This window comes from Lonchura striata, chromosome 15 (genome assembly GCF_050655825.1).
Source record: "Lonchura striata isolate lonStrDom1 chromosome 15, ASM5065582v1, whole genome shotgun sequence".
Taxonomy (NCBI): Eukaryota; Metazoa; Chordata; class Aves; order Passeriformes; family Estrildidae; genus Lonchura; species Lonchura striata.
This window is the reverse complement of record NC_140717.1, coordinates 1,538,687-1,552,694: the sequence shown is the minus strand read 5'-3', so window position 1 is coordinate 1,552,694 and position 14,008 is coordinate 1,538,687. Positions and strand designations below refer to the sequence as shown.

General features: G+C 49.9%; 1 protein-coding gene across 1 annotated transcript; it reads left to right on the top strand.

The window, feature by feature from the left end:
- Positions 1-1,121: 1,121 nt before the first annotated feature.
- LOC146765966 (uncharacterized) lies at positions 1,122-13,135 on the top strand. The gene is made up of 2 exons (XM_085592801.1): positions 1,122-1,173; positions 10,183-13,135. Exon 2 carries the CDS (start codon positions 10,194-10,196, stop codon positions 11,361-11,363), a length of 1,170 nt encoding a protein of 389 aa, XP_085448927.1. The 5' UTR covers positions 1,122-1,173; positions 10,183-10,193; the 3' UTR covers positions 11,364-13,135.
- Positions 13,136-14,008: the final 873 nt, after the last annotated feature.

Genomic DNA, 14,008 nt, shown 5'->3' with positions numbered 1-14,008 from the left:
TGCAGAGATCCCCCTGCAGGTCCATGGGGCTGCGGAGATCCCCCTGCAGGTCCATGGGGCTGCGGAGATCCCCCTGCAGATCCATGGGGATGCAGAGATCCCCTGCAGGTCCATGGGGATGCAGAGATCCCCCTGCAGGTCCATGGGGAGGCAGAGATCCCCCTGCAGGTCCATGGGGATGCAGAGATTCCCCTGCAGGTCCATGGGGATGCAGAGATCCCCTGCAGCCCCTGCAGGAGCCGGGCTGGAGCTCGGCGATGCCTGAGAGGAGGCTGTGAGCCCGCGGGCAGAGGGGCCCCGCTGGAGCAGCCTGTCCTGGCAGGACTGAGCCCGTGGCACAGTGACCCACGCTGCAGCACTCGGAGGGGGCTGTGCCCAGGGGATGGACTCCGCTCCGAGAAGTTCCTGGAGAAGTCTCGGCCGGGAGAGAGCGCAGGGTGCAGCAGGGAACGACTCCTGTCCCTGAGCAGAGGGAGAAGCCCCGGGGGATGAGCTGAGCATGGCCCCATTCCCTGTCTCCTGCCCTGCCGGGGGAGGAGGTGCAGCTGGGAGCAGGGAGGCGTGGGGAAAGCGGCATTTAAGGCTCTGCACCGACTTCTCCTTCTCCTGCTCCGAGTCTTTGGAGTTTTCCGCCAGAAATCTCTCCCCTGCCCCACCCACCCACAGGGCTTGGGGCAGGTTTCCCTTTTCGGGGGAAATCAAAGCGAAGCACTGATGCGCTAACGAGGGGCAGGAGAAGTGAGGCTCCTGGGCTTCCCGCAGAGGCGGAGGCACGGGAGGCGCAGGGCCGGGAAAGCCGTGGCGGGAGGCGCGGAGAAGTTTGTTTGTGTGGGCAGCTCAATCCCGGCTCGGCCCGGGCCCGTGCCGGGGCTGTTCCTCATCTCCGGCTTTCCCCTCACGCAGCCCGGGGGCGCCGAGAGCGCGGGGCGAGGCGGGGCCGTGCGCAGAGCCCGCCCCGAGCTCGCTGCCATTGGCCGCCGGTGCCGTCAGTCGCGGTTGCGGCGCGCTGATTGGTGGGAGCGGGGCGCGGCGCGGCCCCGGCGGCGGGCTGAGGGCGGCCGTGGCCGCGCAGCGCCGCCATTGGCCGAGCGGCTGTGCGCGCCCGGCAGCGGCGGCAGCGGTCGGAGCGCGGTGAGGCGGCGGCGGCGGAGCTCGGAGGCGGCCCCGGCGCAGGTGGGAGCCGCGCTGGGCTCTGCGGGGGCTCGGGGCCGGCTGCGGGCGGAGGGGGCGGCAGGGGGCTCCGGCGGCTCGCCGGTGCCGTGTCCGGCCCGTGCCGGCCCCGGGCCGAGGGCGCTGCGGGAGCGGCTGCCCGCGGTCTCCTTCCCGCCGGGGCCGGGCAGGAGCCGCTGCCGGAGCAGCGCTGGCTCGGCCCGGCTGCTGTGGGTAGGACAGAGGGGCTGCCCCGCGGCCGGGAGCGGGCGGGGAAATTCCCGTCGCCGGAGGTTCGTGTGCCCGGAGGAGAGCGAGGAGTCCTGTCAAAGTGACTTTATTGCCGAGCAGGGGCAGAGGCCGTGGGGCATTTGCCGTGCGCTCTCTGCCGTGGCTGTAGTCCGCAGCCTCCTTTTTATCCTCATTTTCCCGGCCGCATCTCCCTCTGCCTTTGCCCACCGGCTGAGTTCCTTGGAAGGTTCCGACTTCCCGATGCGCCTGGAGCCTGTCCTCGTTAATGTGCACCCTCCTTTTGTAGAACAGCCGATATTCATGGCTCTGTTAAGTCTTTGTTCTTCTCCTCGAAGTTCGGGAATGTAGCGGGACTTTGAGCAGCTGTATGGGCCAATTTCTAACATTTATTGGAACTGATGGTTTCTTTCGTTGCTTCCTTATCTACATGTGCCCGACCCGATCTCCAGGCAGATTCACTCCTTGACTCTGTTTTGTTCTTCCCGTGTCCTCTTTGGTTTTGGGACTATTCTCGGTGCCCTCATTCCCTGTCCTTTTGTAGCCGTTTGTGGATCAGGAGGCCTGGCTGCCACCTGCATGCCCTGGCTCAGCTGCTGGATGAGCTGCACTGCCAAGGTGTGGAGCATGGTAGAAAGATGAGAGTTGCTGCAGCACAGAAGAGGAGAAGCCACATTCGTTTGACCCCTGGTCTGCTGGGGAGCCGGAGAACCATATCCCATTTCCATCCTTTCCATATTTTGACCAATTCATAAAGTGCTCTCCTATTTGCTTTGTTAGCTTTTTTAGCAGTTTTCTCTTGTCATCTCTTTGCCAACATCAGTTTGAGTCACTGAGTTTTCCACAAACTCCTGTTTTTTCTGCACACAGATAATCTGATCCCATCCCCTGGTGAAATGTTGTGTTCCTCATTTCAGTGGCTTGGTCGGCAGGAAGGTCAGGAGCTGGAGCTGTCTGGTTGTTTCTTATTCTGAGGACAGCTTGTAATCTAATGATGCCATTGAAATGATAAATTGTTTCTCTGTCTCCTGATAGGAATTTGTGAAAAATGCCAATCATTTGTTTTTTTAAATGTTAGAAGTTTAATACTAGTAAAATGGTTATAAAAGTAGGAATACAATTAGACTAATTAAAATTTAGAGTTAGGACAATTGCAAGACAATAAAAACAAAGACTTACAGATGTCTGGATGCTCTCTTGGGCACTTAAGCCACAACAAGCATACCTTGTGAATAAAGGAGTCACCCCTAAAAAAATACACTGTTGCATATTCATATATCCTTCATGGTTATGCATACATTCTATTTCAAACAAGAAACTCTGTCTGTTGTATGTCAGCTGTTTTTTTTAATCCCTGTGGCATCCTCCAGTCTGAGCATGGCCTGAAGAAATTAGCTTCTTCTAGTAAGAAAACCATAAATTCCTCTTGTCTGGAGAATTTAGGTGTTCCTAGAGCGAATTTAGGTGTTCTCATTTCCTACCCCCCCCCCCCCCCCAATGCATATTTTCTCTTTTAACTACTAAAGCTTCATTTTATCTACAAAGCTACGTTTACTATACTATTAAAATGTTAATACAGCACAAGTTATCTGTATAACATAATACATATAGTAACTATCTGCGTAGAGCCATATAACATGCATTTTTCACAAAATCATTTTGGTTCCCAGGGCCTGGTCCATGGTGTTGTAGGATATGTTCTGCTGGCCCTTCATCTTTTCCCCACGTTTGGGTGCTCCCTCAATCTGGGGCTGCATCAATTGACCATTTTTTTTCTTACTCCTGAACTTGTTATAGCAAAACCCCCAGTGCTCTGATACACCCTGTACAGCACAGACAGAGGCAGCAGATGTTGGAGTGGGCAGAGGGATGATCCCCCCCTTATTTTAGTGAAGTTTTCCCAACATTCTCCATTTGCTGTTTCCCTTTGCAGCTTCAGCCATTTCTGTTGCAGAGTCAGAGATCCTCAGCATGGGCTCTGCCTTCAGCTGTGCAGATTCCATCTGTGCAAGCAGGCAGAGCTTGGGGTGAGGGGCAGAGGGAATCAGCCAATTCCTGCCCCAGGCAAGAAGAGCCAGGTACATTGTCCCCAGTTTGCCCCAGCAGTGTTAATTTGCATTTCTGAAGTTCCTTCTGGGTGCCTGGAATGCAGCTTCTCTTCCACAGCAGCCTTCGGCAGCCTCACTTGTGCCCCCCCCACAACCTGCTGCTTTTTTTTTTCCCTTCAAATCATCTATTTATTGTTTATGAGTTAAAGGGTCACTTTTAAATCTCATCTAGTTTTGTAAATTTTGAAAAATTTCAATCATTTTGTTTTTAAAATTTTATAAGTATCATAATAATAAAATGGTTATAAAAATAATAATACAATTAGAGTAATACATTTTGGAGTTAGGACAATTACAAGACAATAAAAAGCAAAGAATTACAGACGTCCCAAGAAAAGCATGACTTGTGAACAAAGGAATCACCCTTAAACCAATACACTTGTTGCATATTCATACATCCTTCATGGTTATGCACACATTCTATTCTAAACAAGAAACTCTGTTGTATGTCAACTGTTTCCTTTAATCCCCTGGTGTCTTCAAGTCTGAGCAAGGCCTGAAGAAATTATCTTCTTCTGATAAGAAGCCATAAATTCCTCTCCTTTGGAAGATTTAGGTGTTCTTGGAAGGGAGCATCTCATTCCTAAAAAGAACTCCCCCCACATACATGATCTCTCTTTTAACATTATGTTGTAACCTAAAACTACACTTAATACGTACAGGAATTAATACAGCATAACTTTCTAACATTACATATATATTATTCATTGTAACATTTGCGAAAAGCCAATCTTAAATATGCATTTTTCACAATCCCACCTCTTAATCATTATAATTCATTTGGTTTGAGCAATATTTCTTATCCTCTTGCATTCTTTGGACTCTGTTGGTAATCAAATAAAACATGGGATTAAACAAAGAAGAAATGTCAAAACACTTGTAACACATAAAAGGAAGAATCCTAATTTCTTCCAGCATCCCATTCTCAATACATTACCTCACCTGCTAGTTTTTAACATTATTTTCCCATTTTTGGACTGATACCTGGGTCATAATTTTTTTCTGATATCCTTTTTTTTTTCCAGGATGACATCCTCATTGCCATCTATTTTCAACAATCTGTACACCCCATTCTTTAGCCAATAAATAGCATAAAGCCAACATATTTTAACACACTGCAGGTGATGTTTGGCTTTGCAGACTCAATATTAATTCCAATGCCTGAGCAGCTTTGTTTATTATCTTCTCTATAACTGCTTGGAGTCATTTAATATGACTCAGGATATAATTTGGGGTTAATACAGAGCTAGACTGCTGTGCTTGTTTTACCTTTTGTTTACTAATTGTCTCTTTACCGAATCTTGGACTATATTTCTAAGATCAAATGTAAAACAAATCCATCTCTCTCCTTTTGGACATTCCATGCCCCAAGTATTACTACTTTTCCCTAAGTTCTTTGTAATGTGATAATTTTCCCCCTTTTTCCTGCAGGTACTTAATTTGGATGGGTTATAACAGTGGCTGTTGACATGGGGGTGTGTAACAAAAAGGAACTTTGGTTTCTTTTCATGTAACACTTTCTGTAGCATTTGTGACACGATCTTGCTGCTATCTCAGAAGGGAAAAGACAACAAATGAGAGACAGAAACAGGAATGACAGAGGTCTGGCTTGGCTTATACCCCCACCTCCCCTGCCTGTGGGGCTGCTGCCCACAGCAGGTACGTGTGATCTTCTCGCTGGTGAGTGCAGTGCTCAATCCAGGCTTGCCCTCTGTTTCCCTTGTCACTCCTTTTTTACTCATTTCCAGGCAAATTGTTTTTGACACCTTTTAACTGTGGTTTCCCACCATTCCTCAGGTATCTCTCAGTCCACAGGCACTGATAATTCCCATCTACAAAACAGAGTTATTACTTCAGTTGGTTTGGGTTCTCTCTGTCTAGGGGATTGATTCAGTACTGATACCTCTTGCAACGAGAACATAGATTTTGTGAACTATAACACCAATTATTCCCATAATTTGAACATTCACTTGTAACCCTGCTAGCGTGTCCAGTATTGGGATGAATCAAATAAAGTATACAGTATAGCACTGATGGCAATTTCCTTTCTTCCCTGTACAAGTCACAGGCTAAGGCCAGACTATAAGAACTCTTGACTCAAACACTCCCGATCCTCCTGTTTGAAGTGGCAGTGTTCCTCTGCCAAGGAGGTGTCGGAGGCGTCTCAGGGCTTATTCAGGCAGGGCTTAGAACCAGTGATGCAAGCTTTGCCTTATTTCTCAGTTAGGTGTTATTCTTTGTACCTGCCTTGGATCATGTGGGTCTTCCCAAACCATTACCACCCAGTCCTGGTTGAAAGTCAGTTTGGTATCACCCGGTTTAGATGTGATAGTCCATTCCTCACGTTTCTTCACAAAATCTTTTATTTTGCTGGCATGAATTCACCCTCTTTTCCATGCTTGGGATTGCTGCTTCATTGGTATCTGGAAAGGACTTCTTAATAGCACAGTGTTAAAAGAAAAACAATACTGCATTAACTTTTACCATTAGTTTTCTTCAAAACTTTCTGGGTTTAACTAAAAACTTTTTCTATAGCTGCTTCTTCTTGTATCCAGCTGTGCTAATTCCTGCAGAGGCCAATTCTTCTTCCTGTGAGCTATAAGTAGTTAAAAAAAGACTAGCCCAAATTTAACACAAGATGTATCACATCTCTTGGTTTTTTGCTTTTTAGGCAACATCTAACTGTTTTAGTCTTACAGACACATTCTTCAGAGCAAAACCCTCCTTTGCTTCACAACAAAAATCAGAAGGAAAAAAAAGAAGTCTTGTTTAAAAAAATAAACCACATTGTGAGAGTCAGCGACCTCTGCTTTGATCTTATCTGTATTGGTGGTCCCGCTCTCCCTGTTTTTCACAGCTTTGGTTTTGACTCTGTCCTTGTCACTCCCCTCCCCTTGTTGTCACTCTGTCTAGCAGGAATGGGGGAGAACTCACAGATAGCGACGGTATGGGGACTTTGGGGTGTATTTCGCTCTCCCTCTCTGTCTCTTTTTATTTCTCCTTTTCTCTCTCTTTCGCTCTCTTTTTCTCTCTTCACATTTCAACATCCACATTCCAATATCAGTCCACTTTCTAACATTAATCCTACATCCTGGAGACGTGAGTCTGCCAATCACCTCTCCCCCTTTTTCAACTTCATTACAAATTAAATTACTTTTGTTATGTGTGTTCTGCAGGCCTGTAATTCACGGCACCCTCCGCCAAGGGCTACCAGCTACCCACAGCTGACAGTGCTAAAACTAAAGACTTATTTTGCTGTCACAATTTTCCATTCACAAGCTTGAAAGGGTTGTAGGAACAAGGTAAACCACAACTTACTTCCAAAGTGACCTTGCCTGCACTAAAAAATTTAAGGCAATCCTTGTTCATGCAATATAATTTGCAAAGAAGCCAAGGTTTGATTTGGGAAGGGCATCTGAGGACACAGAGCATGGGTTTTACCAATCTATAATTTGAAGAGGGAATAGACAAAATGTGGATACACTGGGGGAGACGGCAAATAAGGAATTTATCTCTGCAATACTCTCTTTTTGACTGCCAGGAAACACTCTCTGAAGAGGTTTCTACGGTACAAACAATAACTGGATGGGAAGAGGCACTCCTGAATTTAAGCTTTGATGTCAAAGTAGGAAACTGCCCCTGAGCACTGCAGTGCTGGAGCACCCTGCCTGCAAACTCACCAGAGGCAAGCCACTGCTGCCACGCTGCAGGGCTGCCTGCAGCACAGAGGGAACCATGGCCAAGCCCTCCCTGCAGGCCTGGGTAATCCACACAAGGAATCACAGTTGCTTCATAGCTCTCTAACTCATTCAAGAAATAGGAAACCATAGTAAACAGAGATCTCCCTCACCATCTTTTTCATATGTCTGTGTCACACACCCACTGTGATGCTGAAAGTAACAAATTAACAGTTTACAGTAGAAGATACTGAAATTTTTCTTCATCTAGCTTTGTAGGTTTCCTTTTTCTATATGTAGCCACCTCCCATTGTGGGAAAAAATGAGCCCTATTTTTTTACAAGTGTTTTGTATGCACAACTTGAATTGCTGTTCTAGATGCACTGCAAGTAGTTAGCACTTCCAGAAAAACTAACAAACAAACAAAACAAAAAAACTAAGAAAGCAAATACATTTGGGTACTTGAAAAAGGACTGGTTGGAAGGAAAAATGTTTCTCATTGACCTACCAAGCAGCTGGTGTTACCTTTAACTTTATACACTGAGAACACTTGATTGAACAGCCTGCATTGACTCAAATTAATAGCAGGTTTTGCTATGTCACAGCTGTAAACTAGTTTTTCAATCCTAGAGTACAGTAAATTATGTATTTCAAGATAAAAATCACAATGCAAATTGGAAGAAATTTAGTACACAATTAATTTACCTCCAAAAGTCAGTTTACGACTTTCCTCTACCAGGATTGCAGAAGCTGCTATAGCTTGAATACACACTGGCCAGCCTTGATTTACTGGATCCCACATCTTTGATAAATAAGCCACGGGTCTCTTTACTCCTCCCCACTCTGGAAACAAAACCCTATGAGCTACCCCCTTTTCTTCATTTACATACAGATGAAAGAGTTTTGCTAGTGCAGGTAAGCTTAAAGTTGATATTGGGGCTAGTTTTAACTTCATTTTTCTTAGTTTTTCATTATCCTTTTTGGTCCATTTTATATCATTTCCCTCTGTCAATTTTTTTATTCAAAAATTTTACTGCCTGTGTATATCCTTCAATCCACAATTTATAATATCCAAATAATCTGAGTATCTTTCTGATTTCCCCCTTTGAAGGGGGAGGGGGAAGGGATAGAATCCCTGTGTTTCATTCTGGGTTGAGCTTTCAACTACCCTTCCTAATCAAGTGTCCAAGATATTTTACCTCTGATTCTACAAATTGCAGCTTCCCTTTTGATACCTTTAATCCTTTTTCCCCACGAAAATTCAAAAGCTTTATATTAGCCTCTCTAACTTCAGCTTCAGCTTTCCCAGAAAGTAAAAGATCATCTATGCATTAGATAACTTGTATTCCAGGGGGAGTGGGGAATGTTTGTAGTATTGTTTCTAAAGCTTGTCCAAATAAGTTTGGGGATTCTGTAAACCTCTGTGGTAGTTTTGTCCATCTTAATTTCTGTTTTCTCCCAGTTAGTGGGTCCTTCCATTCAAAAGCAAAGATAACTTGCTCTCCTGGGCTAATGGGCAAGCCCAAAAGGCATCTTTAAGGTCCACTACACTAAACCACTGATGCTGGGGAGGAACTTTACTTAAAAGAGTATAAGGATTTGGTACCACTGGATAGCGGGTCTGAGTTCTTTTGTTAACCTCCCTTAAGGCTTGTACCAGTCTATAGCTCCCATCAGGCTTCTTTACTGGGAGTATTGGGGTATTATGGGGAGACATACAAGGTTCTAATGTCCCATCCTTTATTAGTCCTTCTATTACTGGCTTTAAACATTCCCGTCCTTCTAAAGATACAGGATACTGCCGTACACGTATGGGACAATTTTTTTTTCCTCAATTGTAATCTTTATGGGGTCAATATTTAATCTTCCCCTAATTCCCTCCCCAGCCCAAACTTCCTTGTTAATTCTTCTTCCATCCTCCTGGCCTAGTTTTAAAAGTCTAGCTGTCATCTTCCCATCATTTGGATCAACCCCTATTCGTAATTTCACTTGTAAATCTTGTCCCAATAAATTGCTACCTGCTCCTGGGACCAAGAAAACATCCCTCATCCAAAATCTAGTTTCTCCCTCTATTGCCACATTTTTAATAATGGGTACTGTGAAACTCTCTCCTTTTGCTCCTGTTACTTTTACAGTATCTTGGCTTACACTATAACCTTTTGGAATATTTAACATAAAGGTTCTTTTTGCCCCTGTGTCTAGCACAAATTCCAATTCTTCTTCTTGGGGACCCACTCTTAAAGTTATCTCAGCATTCCCCACCTGGACCCCACCTGCGCCCCCCCCTCGGCCCCATGGCCCCCGCGAGGGGAATTTGGGGAGGTGGGAGTGGGGCAGCGCCAAGGCCGGGCCCCCCCGCGCTGTCCTGGCGGGAGCGGCTGCAGTGGGGACCGAGTGCGGGCGGGAGCGGCCGAGAGCCCAGCGCTGCCCCAGCCTGACCTGCCCCAGCTCCATCCCTGCCCCTGCGCTGGGATGCTGTGGGGCTGGGGGGAAGAGGGAGCCGGCAGTGGGTGCTGGGCCTGGGGGCAGGAGGAGAAGGGAAGGAGAAGCAGGCTTGAGGAACAGAATGGTCAAAGGATGGACATGGCAGGAGAAGGTGGGATTGTGCAGGAGAAGGAGGAATAGCAGGAGGAAGAGGAGTGTGAGGAAGAGCAGGGACACAAGAGGAGGAGGAGGAGCAGAAAGAGGAACCAGCAGAAGGTTCCACCCCTCCCTGTGTCTGCAGCCTCCCCCCAGTCCCAGGAGCGCTGCTCCCCCCACATGCAGCAGGTGACTGTGGAGGGGGATCCACGATCTTCACGGGGTGAATCTTGGTGTTTCTGAGCTTCATCTGTGTCTTGAAGTTTGTGGGATTTTTGGGCTGGAACTTCGTGTTTTGGAGGTTCTTACAGACACAAGATTCCCAATGACTTCCTGAGATGAACTTGGGCAAGGAGGAACCTCCAGTCCAAGGTGCTCTTCTCTTGTTTTTCCCTCAAACCAGGATTTGTCATTGCCAGGGCGTGGCTGGATGGAGGAGGAGGAAAAGCCCTGGAGATGCTGCAGGAGGAGGAGCTGCAAACCCAGCCCAGGGAGCTGCGGGGAGGAAAGAGCCCCCCTGAGCCAGGAAGGCGGGCGGAGATCCAGGTGGAGCTCGGAGCTGGTGGAGAAGCCTCATGGCAGGGAGAAGCCCCACAAGTGCTTGGAATGTGGGAAGGGTTTCAGCCGGAGCTGCCACCTGATCCGGCACGAGAGGATCCACACTGGGGAGAGGCCCTACGAGTGTGGGGAGTGTGGGAAGAGTCTCAGAGACAGCTCGGACCTGGTCCGGCACATGGTGATCCACACTGGGGAACGGCCCTACAAGTGCTTGGAATGTGGGAAGAGCTTTGGGTGGAGCTCACACCTGCGAGCACACCAGCGCATCCACACTGGGGAGAGGCCCTACGAGTGTGGGGAGTGTGGGAAGAGGTTTCAGAGAAGCTCCCATCTGCTCCTACATGAGCGGATTCACACAGAGGAGAGGCCCTACCGCTGCCCCGACTGCGGGAAGGGCTTCAAGGAAAACTCCAGCCTCACTTTGCACCAGCGCATCCACACTGGGGAGAGGCCCTACGAGTGTGGGGAGTGTGGGAAGAGGTTTCGGACCAGCTCCCATCTCCTCAGTCATGAGCGGATTCACACAGAGGAGAGGCCCTACCGCTGCCCCGACTGCGGGAAGGGCTTCAAGCACAACTCCAGCCTCACTGAGCACCAGCGCATCCACACTGGGGAGAGGCCCTACGAGTGTGGGAAGTGTGGGAAGAGCTTCATAGACAGGTCTGGCCTGATCAATCACCAGGTGGTCCACACTGGGGAAAAGCCCTATGAGTGCTTGGAATGTGGGAAGAGCTTTGGGTGGAGCTCATACCTGCGAGCACACCAGCGCATCCACACCGGGGAAAGGCCCTACGAGTGTCCCCAGTGTGGGAAGAGGTTTCAGACCAGCTCCGATGTCCTCAGACATGAGCGGATTCACACAGAGGAGAGGCCCTACTGCTGCCCTGACTGCGGGAAGGGCTTCAAGGAAAACTCCAATCTCACTGTGCACCGGCTCATCCACACTGGAGAGAGGCCCTACAAGTGTGGGAAGTGTGGGAAGTGTGGGAAGAGTTTCTCCAGGAGCTTTCACTTGACCCAGCACCAATGGAGGCACCACTAAGGGAAGCCCTGTGAGTGCCGTCAGTGAGGGAAGAGCTTGGAGTGAGGGAAGAGAGTGAGGGAAGAGCTTGGAGCGCTGCTGCAGCTCCATCCCCCATGGGAGGATCCGGGCTGGATGATCCCCAGTGACCCCCGTTGGGCAGAGCCCTGGTGCCCCCATATGGGGAATAAAACAGAGAGTAAAGCAATGGAGCTGATAAAGGGGCCGGATATCTGAGGCCTGACTGAGCAGAAACTGTGGGAGACACAGACACAGTTTCAGTCTCCCTGGGCAAGAAGTGACCAGAAAAAATGGTGCGAGTGTTTGTGATAAGATAAATGTTCTCAGGTTACTGGATGTCACGAAGAATGTGTAACCAATGGGAAATTGTTACCAAAAACAGAGCCCTCTATAAGCACCATACAGTCAATCCCTGTATAAACACCTGGTACACTCAATAAAATTGGCTTTGGTCTAAACTCGGATGTCCCCGTCTCTCCATGGTGGATAACCCTGTTGTGGGTGATCCCCGTTGGGTGGGGGGAAGGTGCTGGAGGGATTTCTTTCCCTTCTCCTGGTGCTGCCGTGGTTTGGTTGGTAATAAATTCCCTCCCTGTGCCCAGGCCGGGTCTGTTGTCCCCGTGCCGGTGCTCGGGGCGGGATCTCTCCCGTTCCTTCTCTGCACTGCCGGGCCTCTCCTCAGCCAATGAGAGAACGCGGTGGAGAAGAGTCAGCCAATGAGAGCGAGCGGGGCTGATGACTCACCAGTTGCCGGGCAGACCCGCAGCAGGCAGTGTTCCCCACCTGGACCCGCCCTCCCTGCCCAGGGCCGGCCCCGCCGTGGGGTCCCCCCAAGTCCCTCCCCAGTGCCCCCATGAACTGGGCTGGGTTTAACTGGGAAGCTTTACTGGGAACACTGGGAGCAGGCGGGCAGGGGCAGAGTGACAGCAGGGCTGGGGGCACAGGATCCCCCAAAATCAGCGTGGGGATAGAGCGGGGCGTCCCGGCAAGGCCCGAGGCCACGGGGAGGGGCTGCGGCCGCCGGCGGCTCAGGAGCTCTGTGGGCAGAGAAAAGGGGGTGACACCGGGCTGGGGGCCCAGCATAGCACACACATTCCAGAGGAGGGGGGACATGACTCACGGGACCCCCCAGACTCTCTTGCACAGGTAGAACCCGATCCCCCGTGCCAGGAAGACAAAACCCAACTCGGGAGTCTCCAGTTCCTGTCAGCATCTTGCTGCGGCAGCATCCAGCAGCATCTCTGGGTGGTCCGCAGGGGTCAGGATCTCCCAAAAACTCTCACAGACACCCAGGCCCCTCCAAGCACCCTCCAGGTCTCTCCCAGCCCACTTAGGATCCCCTGAAACCTCCCTCTTGATCCCTTCCTGACCTCCCCAGGACCCACCAAAGCCCCTCCTGTCCCTCTCAGGATCCCACAGCCTCCTTACAGTCACCCCCACTGCCCCAGGACCCCCAAATCCTCTCCCAGTCTCTTCCCAGTGCCCACCAGGACCCCCAGAACCCCATCCCACCCTCCCCAGTATCCTTCAAACCCCTTCTTTGCCCTTCCAAACCCCCAACCTCGTCTCCCAGTTGAAACCAGGCTCTCTCCATCTCCCTCCCAGGTGCTCCCAGCACATCCCAGTGGCTCTCCCAGCACCCCCAGTTCCTCCCCCGTACCCCAGTTCTGGCTCACAGGGTGTTCCAGACTGAGGTGAGCCCGCCCTGGGCTGGGGTTTCCAGCAGCACCAGGAGCTGGTGGGTCCAGTCCCCGTTGGGGACCACGTCGGTGGCCACCACAGAGAGCTCCTGCTGGCCCTGGAACCACCTCAGCTGGATGGGAGCAGGCGGCTGGGGCCGGGCCAGGAGCTCGAGGGCAGCAGAGAGATGGACACGCTGGGGGGCATTGGGAGAGGGTGGGTGTAATAAATAAAAAGGTCGTTGTTCATCAAAATGAGTGTTAAAGGAGACAAGAATTTGAACTGAGTAGGGAATGCAACTAGCATAGAAGACTGTGTAACTAATTATATACAAGTTAACTTTTAGGCCAAGGACAATCTGCAAGGAAGATAAGGAGCCTTCATTCCTATGACCACCAAGGCAGAAAAAAAGACCCCCAGCAACCAATTGCACCGGCACAGAGTGCATCGAGAGAAAATACGTCAACCGGAAATAAAAAAGGGACTATAAAAACAAAAAGGTCAAAGGGGGAAGGTGCTCTGTGGCAGAGCAGAGGCTCCCTGGCGGCCCAGCGCTGTTCTTTTGCTTAATACCGCTTGCTTAATTAATTCTTGTTAATTGATTTATCTGTAATTAGCCTCCCCAGTTGAATTTGTCCATAACAAATTTGGTGCCGTGACTCGGATAAGGGTGACCGGGTGGGAATTCCTAATCAGGGAGGCGCCCCGCTGCCTCTGCAGCGGCCCTGGTGCAGGCTTTTCCTTCCCAGACCCTTACCAACGAACCCAAATTCGGTATTGAGCACAAGGGATACCGGTAACCCCGTAATCTTTGTGCACGAAGCCGGGCAAAGACGCAGGACAGCGTGAGTATAAAAGTGGGGATCCGCTGGGTTGGGCTGGGATCCCAGGACATAACTCATGAGATGTCCTTGTAGGACGAGGCACGGGCAGAGCTCTGAGTAGTGCGGTTTGCAGAGCCCGCG